Source organism: Pezoporus wallicus, unplaced genomic scaffold, assembly GCF_028554395.1.
Source record: "Pezoporus wallicus isolate ANWC-B61680 ecotype Strahan unplaced genomic scaffold, APGP_CSIRO_Pwel_v1 scaffold_2584, whole genome shotgun sequence".
Classification (NCBI taxonomy): Eukaryota; Metazoa; Chordata; class Aves; order Psittaciformes; family Psittacidae; genus Pezoporus; species Pezoporus wallicus.
The window spans coordinates 5,453,443-5,471,682 of record NW_026642851.1 but is presented as its reverse complement, the minus strand read 5'-3'; the positions used below and the strand labels follow the sequence as shown (position 1 = coordinate 5,471,682).

General features: G+C 45.8%; 1 protein-coding gene and 1 long non-coding RNA gene across 4 annotated transcripts in view; both read left to right on the top strand.

The window, feature by feature from the left end:
* Positions 1-5,498: 5,498 nt before the first annotated feature.
* LOC130611623 (uncharacterized) lies at positions 5,499-6,319 on the top strand. Its single transcript, XR_008975275.1, has 2 exons — positions 5,499-5,715; positions 6,025-6,319. It is a non-coding gene; the product is annotated as an uncharacterized LOC130611623 (long non-coding RNA).
* Positions 6,320-7,004: 685 nt separating this feature from the next.
* The window catches only part of FAM171A1 (family with sequence similarity 171 member A1), a 96,115-nt gene continuing 84,879 nt past the window's right edge, over positions 7,005-18,240 (top strand). Inside the window, exons 1-2 of one of the 3 annotated variants that reach the window (XM_057432505.1) lie at positions 7,005-7,284; positions 7,834-7,979. In XM_057432505.1, coding sequence (XP_057288488.1) covers positions 7,886-7,979 — 94 coding nt within the window. In that variant the 5' untranslated portion in view covers positions 7,005-7,284; positions 7,834-7,885. Of the gene's footprint in view, positions 7,285-7,502; positions 7,980-18,240 lie in introns of those variants that run through there. The other 2 variants (XM_057432506.1, XM_057432507.1) reach the window with 2 other exon arrangements.

Below are 18,240 nucleotides of genomic sequence, written 5' to 3'. Positions count from 1 at the left end.
ACCTTAGTTACTAAACTGTTCTTATCTCAACCCGTGGGAGTTTCATTCTTTTTGATTCTCCTCTCCGTCCCTCCGGGAGCAGGGGGAGGGCAAGAAAGGGGGGGAAGTGAGCGAACGAATTACCTGACTGGGTTTAAACCACGACAGAGGCTTTGCACAAACAGTGTTGACAGAGACAGTTTTTGATGTAGGCAGCTGCCTGGGGCAGCAACCTACAGGAGCTGCTGTTCACTCCAGTAAGCAATAGTTATTTCCTTACAGGTCACCAGCCAACAAACAGGTAAGTAGAGCTCACTGCTCCCAGAAGTGGACTTCAGTTTTTGTAGCTATACACAGGGCCACTTGCTGCTGTTCCCACTAAGGGAAGGACCAGGGCAGGAGGGACAGTGGCCACTTTGAAGGGGAGCCTGGATCTGCTGGTAGTGGCATCACAACTCTGTCACTTCTCCCTGGTGCTGCTTTCCTCTTCCATTGCTCTTGGCCATGAGCCTGCCCTTCACCTTCTCATGTCGTCTCCCGTGGCAGGAGCAGAGGCTGCTCTTTCTGCTAAGAGGGAGACAGTGCCAGGAAAAGAAGACAGTGGGGATCTGCTCATCTTCTGAGCAGATCATACTGAAGGGAGAAGCACAGGCTCACAGATGCTGTGAGCTACCTCACATAGCTCCCAAAAGCTCCACAGGCCCCCTCCTTCATCCCTTCTCCCCTGTCCCAAAGCCCACTGACTTCTCAGTCATCCTTTCATCCCTGCTTCAGATCTACCACTGTCTCCCAGTCCTTTCTCAGCTGACAGAGACCAGCTTCCTAAAATTCTCATTTTGAGTTCAAGATGCCCTACTAGTTTCTCCTCTGTGACCTTAGGCAATGCTTACAGATCCCCTTTTTTTTTTAATCTCAGCCTAATCCTATTCTGGTAGCTCCTGCAAGGTAGGTATTATTTTATTTAATATAGAAATATGGCAGTAAACCTGCTTTGGCTCCCATATTTATTGAAGCCTTGAGCTGGGCCACATCCAGTTGTCTACCAAGGGATTTAGTGTGCAGTCAGGTATAGCAATGTATTTCACACGTAACTGTTCCACACTGACTTCCCTATGTAAACAAGTACTTAGGTCTTACTTAGGCAAATATTTCTTTATTTTATGAGCACATACAGGCACTAGTTGACTTCCTTTTTAATAGCACAGCATGTGTATGTTAATATTGAAATCATCTGAGATCTTCAGGGAAAAGATATTTATGCCAAAGATAGCATTATGTTTTGGTATCCACTCTCAGCATGGCTACAACTAAAATAACAGTCATACTCAAACACTGCTAGATTTCTGGTAACGACTGGAACTTGTTGTCCTGGCCATAAAACTTTGCTTTTCACTTTGAAAGATCCAGGACAAAATAGCTTCTGTAGTTTTCATGTGAAATACTGAATACCACATAATGAGCACCTGGCTCAGCAATAATCTTCAGGGCTTTGTACTCTGACATTCACTCTCTTTTTATTTATTTAGTTAGTTAGTTTTGTGTGATCATCCTTATGCAGAGTAACTTGTGCACTGGTAAACAAGGACTCTGCTAGAAACGATAAAAGCCATTCTGAAATGCACAGATTGGTACTACCAAACAGAAAGGCCAGATAACACTGTTAGATAAATGTCTTTATTACAGATATTTGCACCTCTTGGTTCACTGAATTCACTTGCTGTATAGAAAATATTTAACTCTTAATCCACTCTTGATTTGTCATTGGCTGTCTGACCACAGCTTCCATAATTTACATTTCTATACACAGCTGGCAAATGAAGTTGCTAAGCCACTGCCCATTATATTTGAAAAATCACGGCAGTCTCCTGAAGTTCCTGATGACTGGAAAAAGGGAAATATAACCCCCATTTTCAAGACCCGGAGAATTACAGAGCAGTCAGTCTCACCTCTGTGCCTGGCAAAATCTTGGAGCAGATTCTCCTGGATGGCATGCTAAGGCACATGAAAAACAACAAGGTGCTTGGTGACAGCCAGCATGGCTTCACTAAGGGGAAATCCTGCCTGACCAATTTGGTGGCCTTCTATGATGGGGCTACGGAACTGATGGACAGGGGCAGAGCAGCTGATGGCATCTACCTGGACTTGTGCAAAGAGTTCAACACTGTCCCACAGGACAGCCTTGTCTCTAAATTGGAGAGACATCAATTTAATGGATGGACCACTCAGTGGCTAAAGAACTGGCTGGATGGCCGCACACAAAGAGTTGTGGTCAATGGCTCAATGTCCGGCTGGAGACCAGTAACGAGTGGCGTCCCTCAGGGATCGGTGTTGGGACCAATCTTGTTCAACATCTTTGTCGCTGACATGGACAGTGGGATTGAGTGCGCCCTCAGCAAGTCTGCTGATGACAGCAAGCTATGCGGTTCAGTTGATACCCTGGAGGGAAGGAATGCCATCCAGAGGGACCTTGACACGCTTGTGAGGTGGCCAATGCCAATCTCATTAAGTTCAACCAAGCTTAGTGCAAGGCCCTGCACCTGGGTTGGAGCAATCTCAGGCACAGCTACAGGTTGGGCAGAGAAGAGATTCAGAGCAGCCCTGCAGAGAAGGACTTGGGGGTGTTGGTCAATGAGAAAATGAACATGAGCCGGCTTCAGTGTGTGCGCGCAGCCCAGAAAGCCAAATGTATCCTGGGCTGCATCTAAAGGAGTGTAACCAGCAGGTCAAAGGAGGTGATCCTGCCCCTCTACTCTGCTCTTGTGAGACCTCACCTGGAGTATTGTGTGCAGTTCTGGTGTCCTCAACATAAAAAGGACATGGAACTGTTGGAACAAGTCCAGAGGAGGGCCACAAGGATGATCAAGGGACTGGAGCACCTCCCATATTGAAGATAGGCTGAGAAAGTTGGGGCTGTTCAGCCTGGAGAAGAGAAGGCTGTGTGGAGACCTCATAAGCAGCCTTCCAGTATCTGAAAGGGGCCTATAGGGATGCTGGAGAGGGACTGTTCATTAGAGACTGTAGTGACAGGACAAGGGGTAATGGGTTAAAACTTAAACAGGGGAGGTTTAGATTGGATATAAGGAGGAAGTTCTTTCCTGTTAGGGTGGTGAGGCAGTGGAATGGGTTGCCCAGGGAGGTTGTGAATGCTCCATCCCTGGCAGTGTGGCCAGGCTGGATGAGGCCTTAGGTGACATGGTTTAGTGTGAGGTGTCCCTGCCCATGGCAGGGGGGTTGGACCTAGAAGATCTTAAGGTCTTTTCCAACCCTAACTATTCCATGATTCTATTCTATGATTCTATGATTCTACATAATACCACAAAAAAAAAAACTGTAGTAGAAATTGTAAGCAAGAATAGAAAAGAATTAGCCTGAATTTTTGTTTTGCTTATTCAGCATACTGTTCAAAAATTTCTGTGAAACTACTCAGCATAGGAAACTGAAAATTTTAACTATAAGCCTAACCTCTTTGTATATGTCTATCTACTAATGATTGGTACAGAGAGCCTCATTACTAGCTGATCATGTTGTAAGTATATTCATATGCATTACCTGAATGGTCCACTATTTGAAAACGTGTTTGTACAACTTAAAATGTATGCGTTTGTAAAATTCAAAATGTAATTTACATTGTTTGTACAGTGTAAAAATGTACAATGTGTACATGCCTAAGTGCAGAATGCACAAATAGAAAATGCTGTAGAAAGGAAACATTTCCTTACCACCTTGTGGAATAGGTCCAACCATCTAGTTCCAACTGCACCTTGAGTGCTAGGCCTCAAATACTCCTTCTGAACAGAAATCACTAAAGGTCTGAAGTTGGAAGTGACCTCTGGAGGTCATCTGGTCCAATCCCTCTGCTCAAGTGGGGCTACCTAGAGACAGTGGCCCAGGATTGTGTTCAGATGGCTTTCAAGTACCTCCTAGGGTGGAGACTCCACAGCCTCCATGGGCAGCCTGTCCTGTGCTCAGGCATCATCACAGTAAATTAGCATTTTCTGATGTTCAGAGGGAGCCTCCTGTGTTTCAGTTTGTCCCCATTGCCTCTGGTTCTGTCACTGGCCACCACTGACAAAAGCCTGGCTCCGTCTTATTTACTCCTTCCCTTCAGGCATTTATATACACTGATAAGATCCCCCTGAGCCTTCTCCAAGCTGAACAGCCCCAGCTTTCTCAGCCTTTCCTCATAAGAGGGATGTTCCAGTCCCTTCATCATTTTCATGACCCTTCGCTGGACTCCCTTCAGTATGTCTGTGTTTCTCTTGTACTGGGGAGCCTGAAACTGGACACGGCACTCCAGGTGTGGCCTCGCCAGCAATGAGTAGAAGGGATGGATCACCTTCTTTGACCTGCTGACAATACTTCGTGTAGCACAGCCCAGGATTCCACTCACCTTCTTTTCTACAAGGGCACATTTCTGGCTCATGTATGTCCAGAGTTAAGACTGAACTCTCACTAGAGCCTGACTTAGGTCATGTTATTGTGTTAATGTTACTTACTGACACCTCTCCTGTGGTGTTTACTTAGGTTACAGTAAATTGGTCCCTCTTTTTCTTTAAAGGTTTCTAGCCAATGGGTATTGGCAAACAGGGCATGAAAACGTGGCTAGAGTATAACTGATATTTGCTTAAGTTTGAAGAGGATTTGAATTGAGCTCTTAGACATGAACTGTCACATGTGTCACAGGGAGTGTTCATCCAGGAATCAACGGCATTACCAGTATGTCAGCCCTAGATACTTCAGTGCTCACTGAAGCAAGGCAGAACAGTGTTTCAAGAGAAGCTCTTCGGAGGAATAGCTCAGTTTCAGGACATGAGTGGGTGCATTTATGAAAGTGCTACCACATAATTATATATATAAATTTAGCTTATTCAGGAAGGAGACAAACTCTGTTTACCGAGCATAGTCTATATCTGGGCTGAAATAAAAGAAGGCTAATGCAGGGAGTGTGTGGTATATATAGCTTGTGTTTTCAAAATCTGCATAGTTTATTTAGGATCAGGTATTCACATCTCACCTTAGTAGGTCAAAATATTTATGAGAATATGATGAAAAGCTATTGGTTTTCTTTTCATTCTCTGCCATGGTTTTAGATGAGATATTGTAACACTAAGATCTAGACATTAACTTATATGTAATTTTAAAAAGATTTGTGAATAACCAATTTCAGAAAAGCTTTGATCTTTTCTTCGTGTTTCATTGGCTTTTGTCAACTGGGAGATGTCATATGATGATACCTCTTAGTCATGGAATCCACATAGGTGAACTATATTTCCCAGGATAAATAAAACCTAAAAGCTATGAGACCACCAGCCCAATAAGCCCAGCTGGCTTTCATAACTTTAAGGCAGTTTACTCAAGCTAGGTAGCAAATCAACATAGGAAGACCAATGCAGTCTGTAGCTCCATTGAGATGTGATAGTTCCCAGTGCACAGCCACAGGAGAGAGGAAGGTGCTACGGAGAGTGGCTCCGACTAATACTCTTTTTTCTGTGAAGGAAAAAGGCAACAACAAAAAGTCAATGTTTCATATGCCTGTAGTTTGTAGTACGATTTAGGAAACATCTCAAGGCAGTATTTAATTTCTTTTCCAGCTCAAATCATTGTGTTATCCACTGATGTTGCAAGGTCCCTGGTATCTGTTTTCTACAGAAGTAATACAACTATATTCGGGAAAATGCATACTCCTACTTGTAACAAATTGCTCTAGCTTTCCTTATGGACAGAAATAAATTTTATGTAAGTTTCTAGCTATGAGCTCATCTTATGTATGCTAATGTGTGATTATTTGCCACATGGCTAACCTTTCTTTAGGAAGGAGTTGCCTCACAGTCACTAACAGGCCCTAAACTCCAATCAGCTTTAGTATAAATCCAGTAGACTCTTCAGACCATGCGTGGTAGACGATAACTGTTTTGACATGGCATGAGTTTACAATATAGAAATGTTTGTTTTATGACAAACAGGAGTAAGATCAGATGATCTGTACTTGCTCATTTGGTTTCCTCTTTGAACTGAATGGCCTTTTTGTACCTACTTTTCTTCTAGGACCAAGTTTTACAAGCAATTCCTCCAGATTCTCAGGATAAAAAGATAAAGTTGCAGCGTCTATGCTGTATTTATTAACTCTCAGAAAGTGTATTTGAACAACTCAATGATAAAACCAAAGTGAAATACATTGTACCTACTGGAGCATCTCTAAAAATAAAGCAGAAAATGAGTTTTAACACTTCTGGGGCACAAGAATTTAATAAAATTCATAAAATGAACAACCTGTAGCTTGTGGTATACCTACCCTGGTCAAATACTGAAGTGACAAAGTAAACTGTTTTCTAAAAATAAATGTACAGCCCATTGCATTTTTATGGCAAATTTTTATTAAAAAACAGATGTTATAAATAAAACCTGAAGCTTTAAGACACTTTTGTGAGACTGAACTTGTAGGTATACAAACTTCAGTCTCATGGGCAAACTGAAGCACTGGTGGTGCTTGGGAGCAGATCGTGGGAAATCTGTGAGGCAGCAGGGCAGGGACTTTGCTTTGCACAGCTGTGTAAAGACTTGCCATAATAGCTGTCTGTAGCAGCAACCCCTGCTCTGGAGGAAGCAGGAGGAGCGCATGTTCTCCCTCCTCGAGGAAGCATAACGCTCAGCAGAGCTCAGGAAGAGAGGAGTGAGGGATGTGGCCTTGTATTTTATCTCTGCTGGCCTGGAAAACAGTGCACCAAGGGATGCTCTTACAATGGTGCAAAACACACCAGTGACAAAGCCTTCAAGGAGACTTCAGTGCCCTGGCTAGTTTCCGCAGTGCCGCTTCTGTCCTGCCCCGTACTGTGACACAGTGGGAGGCCACCACACTGCCACAGTCTACCTCAAGCGCCAGGGCTGACCTCAGCCATTAATGCCAGTATTTCAACCTCAAAATTTGCCTTCCTTGTGCAGTTTGCAATAGCGTTTTTTAAGCAGTTTTGCATAAAAACAGTAGATAAATGCATTTTCTGTTGCTCTTCGGTTGTATTTTTTAATACGACTTGAATACCTCACCACCATCAGGGACAAGGCCGGGTGCCACTCACAGCAGCAGGGCCGCGGGGGACCCTGTGACTCGACACGTCTCAGCCGTGCCATTATAGCCACCACGTCCGTCGTCCCCCTCGTCCCTCCCGCTGGGCTGTGGCTGAAGGCGAGCGAGCCGCCGCAGCGGGGGACAGCACCACCGAGGAGGCCATTTTGCAGCCGCTGAGGGGGAAAGAGGCAGAGAGAGCAGGCGGCGGGCGCAGCCAGGCGGGACCCGGCCCCCCGCGGCAGGTAAGAGCCGTACCACCTGGCGGAGGCACGCGCTGCCCGCCGGGGCCATAAGCCTGCTCCCCGGGCGACAGCCGGTGTCGCGGGGGAACGCACGCCGGCGACAGCAGGTGAATCCGCCCTGCAGGCCCCGGTGATCGCCGGGGAGCCGCAGCTCCCCGCCCCGCGGCGGGCCGGGAGGGCAGGGCTAGGTGCGGCTCGGGCGGCAGGGGGCGCTGTCCCGCCAGGCGCGCCGCGCGGGGCAGGGGATGCTGCAAAGGGTTAAGGAGCGGGCGGTGGAGCCTGGCTGCTGCTGCCGGGAGAGCGGGGAGAAGTGAGCGGTGCAGGGGATAGAAAATACAGCTGGGCAGGCAGCCGCGCAGCGCCCCCGCGTCTCCTTCCCCTCCCGCTGCTCGCCCGCGGGGAGAGCGCGGGACGCGGCGGCCGGGGCGCAGCGGCGGGACGACAATGCAGCAGGCGGAGAAAGCAGGAGGGGCAGCGCACGGCAACATGGAGGGAGGCGCGGAGCGGGCCAGCCCCTGATGCGGCTCTTTCTCCTCCTCCTCCGGGCAGCAGCTCCGGCGGCTATTCCCTCCTTGGCGGCGGCTGGCGGCGGCGGGTGGAAATGAGCAGATCGGCGGCGCTTCTCCTCTGCCTGCTGGGCTGCAACGTGTGGAAGGCGGTGACCAAAACCTTAGGGGTGCCTGAGGCAGCTCAAGGTCGGTGCGGGAAGGACGGCGGGACTGGCCCGCTTTGTGCGACGGCCCCCGGGGCGGTGGGGGGCTGCATTGTGCGGGCGGCGGCAAACTTGGGGGGGGGGGGGGGGTTTCTGGCCGGGGATTTGGCTGTGGGGGAACGGCGATGCGAGATCCAGCTCCCACCGCCCGCCGGCTGCGGGGCGCATCGGGGGCGCCGCCCGCTGCAGAGCCCCTCGGGCCCGGGGTGGTGGAGGCAGCCCCGGGCGGAGGCGGGTGCCAGCCCTGCGGCTGAGGAGCTTTTGTTAAGCGAAGGAGCCGGGGCTGCCGCTGGCCTCATTGTGCTGCCCCCTCCCTCCCTTAGCGCCGCCGGAGCTGTTGCATAGCGCCCCTCTATCCCGGCTCCTTCCCTCCCACTGCGGGGCCCGACGCGGGGGTGAGAGGCGGGCTGAGCGGCAGTAGCGGCCGCAGGCCCCGTCCTTGGCAGTGCGGGAACACCGGGCTGCGGGTTCGCCCCCCGGGCTGGTGGCGCGGCTCAGCCCGCCGCCCCGGGACGTTTCCGGGCCTTGGCCGGGCCTTTTGTTCGGCGAGGTGGGCTGCCCGCCTGCCGGGCGGGGGCCTGTCACGGCGCCGGGCGGCCGTTGCCCCCCTCAGTAGCTGGAGAGGGATGCTTCCCGGCTGGGTAGGGCTGGCCTCCCCCTCCGCCGTCACCCGGGCGGGAGCAGAAGCCGCGGCGGGGCAGTGCCCTACCCCTCTCCGGGGAGTCCGCAGCCCCTGAGGCTGCTCCTGGTCTTCCTCCTGGTCCTCCAGGGCCGGGGTCCTGGCCCTGGTCCTCACAGGTGCCATGGTGTGGCGTCCCCTCGCCGGCTCGGTGCACCTGCCTTGCAGCCCTCTACCCGTATGGAAACTCGGCGTGGGGAGATGCTCCCCGTGCCCTCGGCCTTGCTTTTAGGGTCAGGAGGACACACCTCCTTCAGCTTCCTCGCGCCTGGCTCTGACAGGCATCCTGTGGCAGCAACACGCCTGCCGGGACCACGGCTATGCTAGGAAGCAGAGAACTTGACTACCTAAGGGTACGAAACATGCTAGGAGGAAATGCATCCCCCTCATGGTCAGTGTTAGCCGGGTGGCATGCGTTGTCAAGAGGTGAAATGCGTCATCTAGGATGAGAGATCGTACGCTGGCTTAGCCTTCGTGGTGATGGGTTAGTTGGCAGCATTCTTCCTGCTGTGGCTGGGTAGAAATACACCGTGCAAAGGGTATGCTTATGTCCAGTTTCCTCTGAGCTTTCCTGTCTCACATGTTAAGAATCAGTAAGTGATTCTTGCCACAAGAAGGAAAACATTAGAAGTAACCGTTTGAACTTTAATGGTTTTGTTTGCAGAATAGTAAAGTAAGGTTTGTGGTGTAATAAGATCTAGGTAGGCCTATGAATTCTTTACAGAGTATTCAAAAAGTATTGGTATCTTGTTGCAAAACCTACCACACTAGGCAGTCTGACAACAAATGTTGTGTCAGATTCTGCCTTTTCCTAAGGACGAAAAAGTAGTGGTTCTGGAATGAGAAGTACCAAACTGTAACTCAGAGACCAGTAGACTTGAGACTATACTGTGTGTATTGATACAGGTGTCAGAAAAATAGAACTGTGTTCATCCCTTGAAGTTAGCACTTCAAATACCAGTGTAATAGTTAAATCTATTTTCTGTGTCATATGGAAAATCTTTTTCTTATATATGATCAAAGTGGTCAGATATTGGGCAAATTAGTGCCTTTCAACTGCCCTGTTGATCTCATCTTGTATTGTCAAGTTCAGTTCATGGTATGTGGAAGAACTTGTCTATGTCCACATCAAGCCTGATAGCTGATTATTTAAGTAATAGTAGCTATATCTATGAATGGAGAACATTTCTGTCTAAATAGAATGGTCTAATTTTATCTTTGGTGTAGGAACATAGAAGCTTTCATAGATAGCATCACTTTCCAAAGTATAATTATGAGCCAAATCTTTACTTTTTGTCATGCACATCGGTAAGTGGGTATGTAGAGCTAATCTCAAAGTGTATTCTGTACTTACCATCTACTTACCACAGGTCTTTCTTTTGAAAGTTTATGCCATACCAGCTTGTAGCCTTGAATAAATTCCTTATCACCAGGTGTGAACGTCATTTGGAGAGAAGTGTTTTAGTACCAGTCACATTTCTTGCTAGGATACTGAGCAGGGTAAGTGCTAAATAGCTGTGAAACCTAAACCAACTGTTTTTTCCCCTCTTACCCTTTTAGCACCCTGGTGATAGTTGTAGGTACAGGTGAATGGCCATTGCCAAAGTTCAGGGATGTCTGCAGATGACTTACTTTCCCCTTGTGGCTGGGAAGACAGTAGTGAAAAATGAAGAGATTGGAATAAAGCTGGAAAGTGAGAAAAGCAGAGGATGCCATCGTGGAGTAATTGGTTCAGCTGCAATATTTATTGCTGGACAAGTTGGAAGAGACTGAGTCGGAAAGCCCTCCTCAAAATGGGACAGATGATATGTTAAGATGTTCCATGCCTGTGTTAATAGACCGAGTAAATAGGTCTTGCATTGGGAGACATTTGAAAGTGGGATCTGTAGTCGGTGTTCTGATTAAGGAAGGGGTAAGGAGTGATGCTTTGCATCGAGGGTTTCTCTCTCTCGCTCCTCTCAGCCGTATGTTCAGACAGTCCCAGCCTCAAACTCTGCTCTGCCAGGCTGATTACGTAATTCGTGAATACGAAAAGCACTGGTAATTAAGCTCTGCAGTTAGCACCCTATTTAGAGAATTGGATGACTTTGGCACGCTGTTACCTTATTTGACTCATTATGCAGATCTTTCGTGGCCTCTGAAGGTCACAGAGGTACCTTTTAAGTTTCAGTAAGTTACTGTCTTTAATATGGTAAAATCCTCCACACACGTGAGTTGTTCATTTTTGTCACTGTTGGTGCTTGGAGCCCCAGCAGTGAGGTGGTTAAAAGTCCATGAAGGTACACTTTAGGATTGGTACAGCTTTACCTCTTTAACTTCTTAAATACTGAAAACCTGACAAGTGTTTCAAGTGAGGACTAATTTATGGGTTTGAGAGGGTTTTTTTTTGTGGGGTTTGTTTGGTTTTTAATTGTTCTACCAAGTATTCCAGAACTTAAATTGGTTTCAATACTGAAATGAATGTGTAGAAATTTTAATTGTAACAAAAAGCCAAACCAACCTTTAAATGCATTCCTAGACTGGTGACTTGTCTGATGGGTACAAACAAAAGACACAAGTGAGTTTTCTTTATATGAATTGATCCCTTTTAAACTTAGGGAGCTTTGGCAAATAGTAATGTAAGAGTTATGTGAAGAAGTAACACTAACCTGGGGGAATGTAAGCAAAATGGGTGTAATGTTAGAAGGGGTTAAATTTGTCATCTGTAAACTTTGCTTCACAGTAGATGAGGCCACCTCATTTGTAGATGCTATGGAGGCTCTTCTAGGAAAAAAAATAGGATATTGTGGTGTAGTTCAGAAGTCCAGTATGACTTTGGTATTGTTTTTACATCATGTGTTGGTTGATCTTCAGATTTTGATAGTTGTTCGAAGAAGTTAGGAATAACAAAGTATAATTTGAGAAATAAATAGCAGCCACTTCAAGGACTATACTACTAGTAGGTGAATATGCTCAGGATATCAGCTTTGTAATCCCAGAGTGAGATCAGGCAGATACTTTTTTTTCCTAGTACAATGGTGGATAAAAGTTCAGCTGTTGCTTCTTAGTTGGAATCTGCAGTATTTTCTCCTTCTGTGCACATGGAGGACAGGAGGGTTGATGCTCGAGTGATGCTGTTTGAATTGCTTGCCTGCCTTGCAAACAGCCATTGTATTACTTGAGATTGTAAAAGCTAATTTCGCAACCATTTCAGCTGGATGTTTTGTGAAGGCTTCTTTTCTGGACAGCACAGTAACAGCTGTGAGGAGGCCTACAAGTTCCTGTGTTGGGTTTTCTTTTTTTCCTAAGCCGGTTATCCTGAATTGCAGTTTTAGCCATGATGATACAGTTTAGATGATGCAGAAATAGTCTCTCTTTTTCATCTTGTGCTGCCATACTGCCTCATCTCGATCAGCTGCAAATTACCAATGACCTTCAAATGCGAACTTTTATTTCATTGAGACCACAAATGGACTCATAAGAGTAGAAGCTATAAAGTGATTTAAAACAGCACAAAAGATGATGTTTTCTTTTAGTGTAGGAGCAAATTGTTTACTTAGTACTAGATACTGTTGCAAAATCTCCATGAGGATGGGATATTCATTGGTTTTGTTTGTTACAAGATGCAGGTAAGCGTAAATTTTTTTTTTTCTGATTTCTTTTTCTTATTTACTTTGAACTACTAATGCCTGAAAATGCCTAGTAACTGATTTCTCTCAAGTCAGATGAGTAAATCAACCTGGGTAAGCTGAGGGTTTTTAACTGCAGTCTTTTTCTACTAAACATTTGTGTTTACTCTTTTGACTTGTAATACTTCCCAGTAAATGATTCAGCTTACCTTAAATAATATGTGTATACACTTGTTAAATGACAGCAGATTCACATGCTGGCTTTCCCTGTGGTCATTTGTCTACTTGTGTCTTAAGATGGTGTTAATTACCATGTGTCACCTAACAGAAAGGTTGAAACAACCTTTCTCCCTTCCCTTTTGTCTTTTTTTTTTAAACCTCACACTGACACCTCTTACTGCATGAGACTGGAACCTGGTTCATTAAAGTTTTAGGGATGGCTCCTTTCTGGGCCAACTTCTGGCCAAGTGAATGGTTTCAGATAGCAGTCCCCTCTCCACAGGAGATCTTTCTGGTATCAGTGAAATGCAATTTTACCCTATGCTTCTTAATTTAACAGAATTACCTGGGTATATATAGTTGCGTGCTGGGGAGGAAGAAGGATTGTGCATTTAGGTTTGTTGAAAAACTTAAGAAATCTCCAGTGGTTTTGATGCATGAAGGAGCCAAGGTGTAATTCTGCCTACTGCCTGTACAAACTTCACGAGTTTGTCCTGTCTCTTGTCTTCTGTGCCATAGTCTTGATGCGTGATAAAAACTGAGGGGAAAATGCATGGCAAGGAAATTCAGTGCGTAGGTCATGCCAGTGTAGGTATGCACAGAACCTGGCATCTTGGTGGTTCATCTTTAATGCCATTTCTTAACAACCCTTCTTGAAGTTTGACTGTTGATAGCAGACTGGTTGGGAATGATCCTTCTTTTCCACGTATCTCAAATTAGTACGTTTGATCAATACAGTTGTGTTGTGTATCTTGAGCTGATAATTAGGAAGATAGTTAACTTTTCCCATCAACCATAGGTAAACTAAATAATCTCTTTGGAATGCTTGCATCAAATCAAAGTGTGCACTTTCAGTATTTGTTACCTTATACACCAATTACCTTATGCATGCTACTTTTTTGTAGCATTAGTTTCTCTTGCCTTCAGTACATATCATTTCTGGTTTTAGATATGAAGAAAGGCAACTCCTGAGAGAATTGCACTGTTGGTATTCTGCTGCTCCCACAGGTCTCAGTGGTTTTATCATTTACCTGTCAGGAAGCACAAATAAGGGAGGCAAGAAGCCTGTGTAAAGGGTTGTATTTACTAGAACAACTGAATTTAATAATACTAAATATAATACTAATAACATACACTAAAATATTTTGGTTTGGGAAATACTAAAGAGAGCTGAGTGCTGCTTATTTATTCCTTCATAAATTCCAGAAACATTTTCCTGTGAGCTGGTTTACATTATGTTTTCAGTTAATACAGTATCAGGTTTGTTGCACATGGGTAATAAGTACTACACACATGCTTTTTACAAACACCATCTGTAGTTTTATGGGAAACTGGAAAGATACCTGTATAGTTGTTAATACAGACTTGTAAAAATATGAACATACTGTAATTTCTTGTTGCATTTAGTAAGCGCATTGAATCTTTCACTTTAAAATGTTTAGACAATCATATTTGATATAATGGTGAGTCTGTGGTCTTGGAAGCAGCATGTAAATATATTTCACCTTAGAGCTACATTTTTACTTCATGTAAAATGCCAGTATTCTGATTCAGATATACCTGTGTCACTTCTTTCCTAGCTTGAAGAGCAGTGGATCTTGAGGCAATCTGAAGGAAAAATTAATTTACACACAGTATGGTCTGTAAATTTATCTCCCTCACTAGTTACTTGGGAGATCGGGTGTATTTAAACAGAACTGCTTTCAATATAAAGTACGTTTTGAGTAGAAGCAGTCTCTGCAGGCAAGGCACAGAAGTCCCTGGAAATCCAACACTAAAGCTATCTTTTAATTGTTCCTGCTCTTAGCTTTTGCAGTTCTGTAAGCTGTCACTGCCTGTGCCATGCTGCAGAGGCATGCTAGGGAGTGAAATCCTGTCTATGGATTATCTGTATACCTCATGCACCAAGAGGTGAAGGCTCCCTGTCACTCCAAGTAGGAATCTATGATGAGACCTCTGCTATGCTACTGTAATGGTCATTTTTCGGGTGGGGAGGCAAAAGCGCATGGCAGGAGAGGGGATACATGTAAACCTTGCTGGACTAGTGATGACTCTTATAGAGGCCACCCTCAGCCTCTCTGCCCTGTGGGAACCAAGCTTCTTCAAGGAGACACAGCTGCAACTGCTGTTAGCAGGGAGGAAATAGGAAATGGAGTGTGGGGGAAAGCTCAGGGGAAGGAAGTAGCAGCATCCTTTTGGCTTGGGGACAACAAAGGAGCTGAATCCAGTAAGGTGCAAAATACTTTCAGTTTTCTTAAGTTCTGGCTGCAGAAGTGCTGAGAACCTATTGTGTGGTAGGTGTAATACAGTAGCAATGCTTAACAGTAAAGGTGAGCTTACCTTGACAGTCACTAAATTTTGAGACAAGAGGTAGAGTAATAGAGTCCTGCTTTGTTAAAGAAAACAAAAAGGCCTTTCTTCTTCTTGAAGTAATTAACAGAGGTGATAGCAGTGTTGGGAGCTCCCTCTTGTTTTATCCCACCTTTGTGGCTGGGATTATCATTACTGGAAAAAAGGTCTCTTTCATCCTTTATAAGAAAGGGTGTATACTAATGCAGCAACAAGTATTTATCAAATGATGCTGTGAGACTTGATTAAAAAAAAAGAACAAATGAAGGTAGACACTATATTTGGACTGCTGCTGGAAGGAAATTAATGTATCAGCAGTTTTGTCCAGCTCTCCTGCACTCTAGCATGCAGTGTACAGTTGTTCAAAATGAAAGGTTAAGATCCAAACATCTCATCTCTCAGTCTGTACTTGGTACCTGAATGTAAAACTTGTCATGTGAGGGGTGTGCACCTGTCAGCCCGGGTGAGAGATGTCCTGCCTAACTTGGGTCTGCAGTCTGCGAGTGTCTATGACCTCTTAGCTAGTCATCCACAGCCCTGTTACAGACATGAAAATCTGATCTTTTCAGTTAATGGAGCCAAGCGTCACTCCTGTCACCTGGAGTAAGCGCGTTTGATCAGGTGGACTCTGCTGTGTGGGTATTCATTGACTAACATGGCAGCCTAGACAAAGCTGTTTGTACTCCCATTTAGTCAGATGAATTCTCCCTCAGATACTTTTAACTGGAAGTTTCATCAGCTTGGTGTTGCCCTCTGGCTCAGCCTCAGAGCTGCTGAATATGTACCATGTAATAAGCTGTGTGAAGGAACACACACACACGCACTCTTGGATTACCTGGCTGGGTTATCTTGCATTTCTCAGGACTCAAGCAAGTTTGAGTTATTGTCTATTTACATTTCTAAACCATTTGTCTTTGTACATTATGCTTATGAGCCTAAGTCTTTCACTCCCAAGAGTAGATAAACAAAAAGAAGGGTTTAGAAACAAGTCAGGAGGCTTGCAGAACTGTTTGGGCTTGTCTGCATGGTTTTTTGCCTGCATGGTTTTTTGCCATATTTTTAATTAGCCTTGTATTCCCAGGAGTTAGTTTATTCTGGATTAAGCTGCAGTTACTCTCACCTTTGTCTGTTTTCTCTTACTGGCATTCTTATAAGCAATGTGGTAAACTAAATCAAGGAAGTTATTCAACTGAAAACTCTATACACCAGTTTAGTCTTTACCTGAATCACTTCCCTTTGGGAATTACACAAATGCTGTTGCTGATGTGGAGGAAAGGGCTGAGAGGAGGAGACAGAGGAAAACAAGGATTTCAAGGCAGCAGTGCCAGTTGATGCAGGATGAAATTGTAGAACTGTAACATAAGATACAGGACACGACATTTAAAAAGTTGACTTTTAGAAGTTACTGCTCAAAGGACATAGCTATTGTCTGAAAATACGATACCACCCCATTGCTCAAAAAAAGGCATGAAGAACTTCTTGAAAACTAATTTGTCCACCGTCGACAAGAAGTCTGAATTAGAGCAGTGAATAATGGCAGACACTGACATACGTAGAATCATGGAATAGTTAATTAGGGATGGAAAGGACCTTAAGATCATCTAGTTCCAACCCCCCTGCCATGGGCAGGGGCACCTCGCACTAAACCATGTCACCATGCACCAAGGCTCTGTCCAACCCGGCCCTGAACACTGCCAGGGTTGGAGCATCCACAGCTTTCTTGGGCAACCTGTTCCAGTGCCTCACCACCCTTACAGTAAAGAACTTCCTCCTTATATCGAATTTAAACTTCCCCTATTTAAGTTTGAACCCATTACCCCTTGTCCTATCACTAGTCCCTAGTGAAGAATCTCTCCCCAGCATCCCTATAGGTCCCCTTCAGATACTGGAAGGCTGCTATGAGGTCTCCACTCAGCCTTCTCTTCTCCAGGCTGAACAGCCCCAACTTTCTCAGCCTGTCTTCATACAGGAGGTGCTCCAGTCCCCTCATCATCCTCATGGCCCTCCTCTGGACTTGGTCCAACAGTTCCATGTCCTTTTTATGCTGAGGACACCAGAACTGCACACAATACTCCAGGTGAGGTCTCACAAGAGCAGAGTAGAGGGGCAGGATCACCTCCTTCGACCTGCTGGGCACACTCCTTTAGATGCAGCCCAGGATACGGTTGCCTTTCTGGGCTGCGAGCGCACACTGAAGCCGGCTCTTGTTCAGTTTCTCATCAACCAACACCCCCAAGTCCTTCTCTGCAGGGCTGCTCTGAATCTCTTCTCTGCCCAACCTGTTGCTGTGCCTGGCATTGCTCCGACCCAGGTGTAGGACCTTGCACTTGTCATGGTTAAACTGCATGAGGTTGGCATCAGCCCACCTCACAAGCCTGTCAAGGTCCCTCTGGATGGCATTCCTTCCCTCCAGGGTATCAACCGAACCACACAGCTTGGTGTCATTGGCAAACTTGCTGAGGGTGCACTCAATCCCACTGTCCATGTCAGTGACAAAGATGTTGAACAAGACCGGTCCCAACACCGATCCCTGAGGGGCACCACTCGTTACTGGTCTCCAGCTGGACATTGAGCCATTGACCACTACTCTTTGTTTGCGGCCATCCAGCCTGTTCTTTATCCACCAAGTGGTCCATCCTCAAATTGATGTCTCTCCAATTTAGAGACAAGGATGTTGTGTGGGACAGCGTCGAATGCTTTACACAAGTCCAGGTAGATGATAACCCCTGTCCATCAGTGCTGTAGCCCCATCATAGAAGACCACGAAATTGGTCAAGCAGGATTTCCCCTTAGTGAAGCCATGCTGGCTGTCACCAAGCACCTTGTTGATTTTCATGTGCCTTAGCATGCCTTCCAGGAGAATCTGCTCCAAGATTTTGCCAGGCACAGAGGTGAGACTGACTGGTCTGTAATTCCCCGGGTCATCCATTTTCCCCTTCTTGACAATGGGGGTTATATTTCCCTTTTTCCAGTCATCGGGAACTTCACCTGACTGCCATGATTTTTCAAATATAATGGGCAGTGGCTTAGCAACTTCATTCGCCAGCTCCTTCAGGACCTGTGGATGGATTTCATCAGAACCCATGGACTTGTGCACATTCAGATTTTTAAGATGGTCTCGAACCAGATCCTCTCCGACAGTGGGCCTAGGGTCTTCATTCTCACAGTCCCTGCGTCTGCCTTCCAAGACTTGGGTGGTGTGGTCAGAGCCTTTGCCAGTGAAGACCGAGGCAAAGAAGTCATTGAGAACCTCAGCCTTCTCCAAATCCTGTGTAGCCAGTTCTCCTGAGAGCTTCCTGAGGGGGCCTACATTCTCACTAGTCTGTTTTTTATTCGCAGTGAACCTATAGAATCCCTTCCTGTTATCCTTAACATCCGTAGCCAAGTTT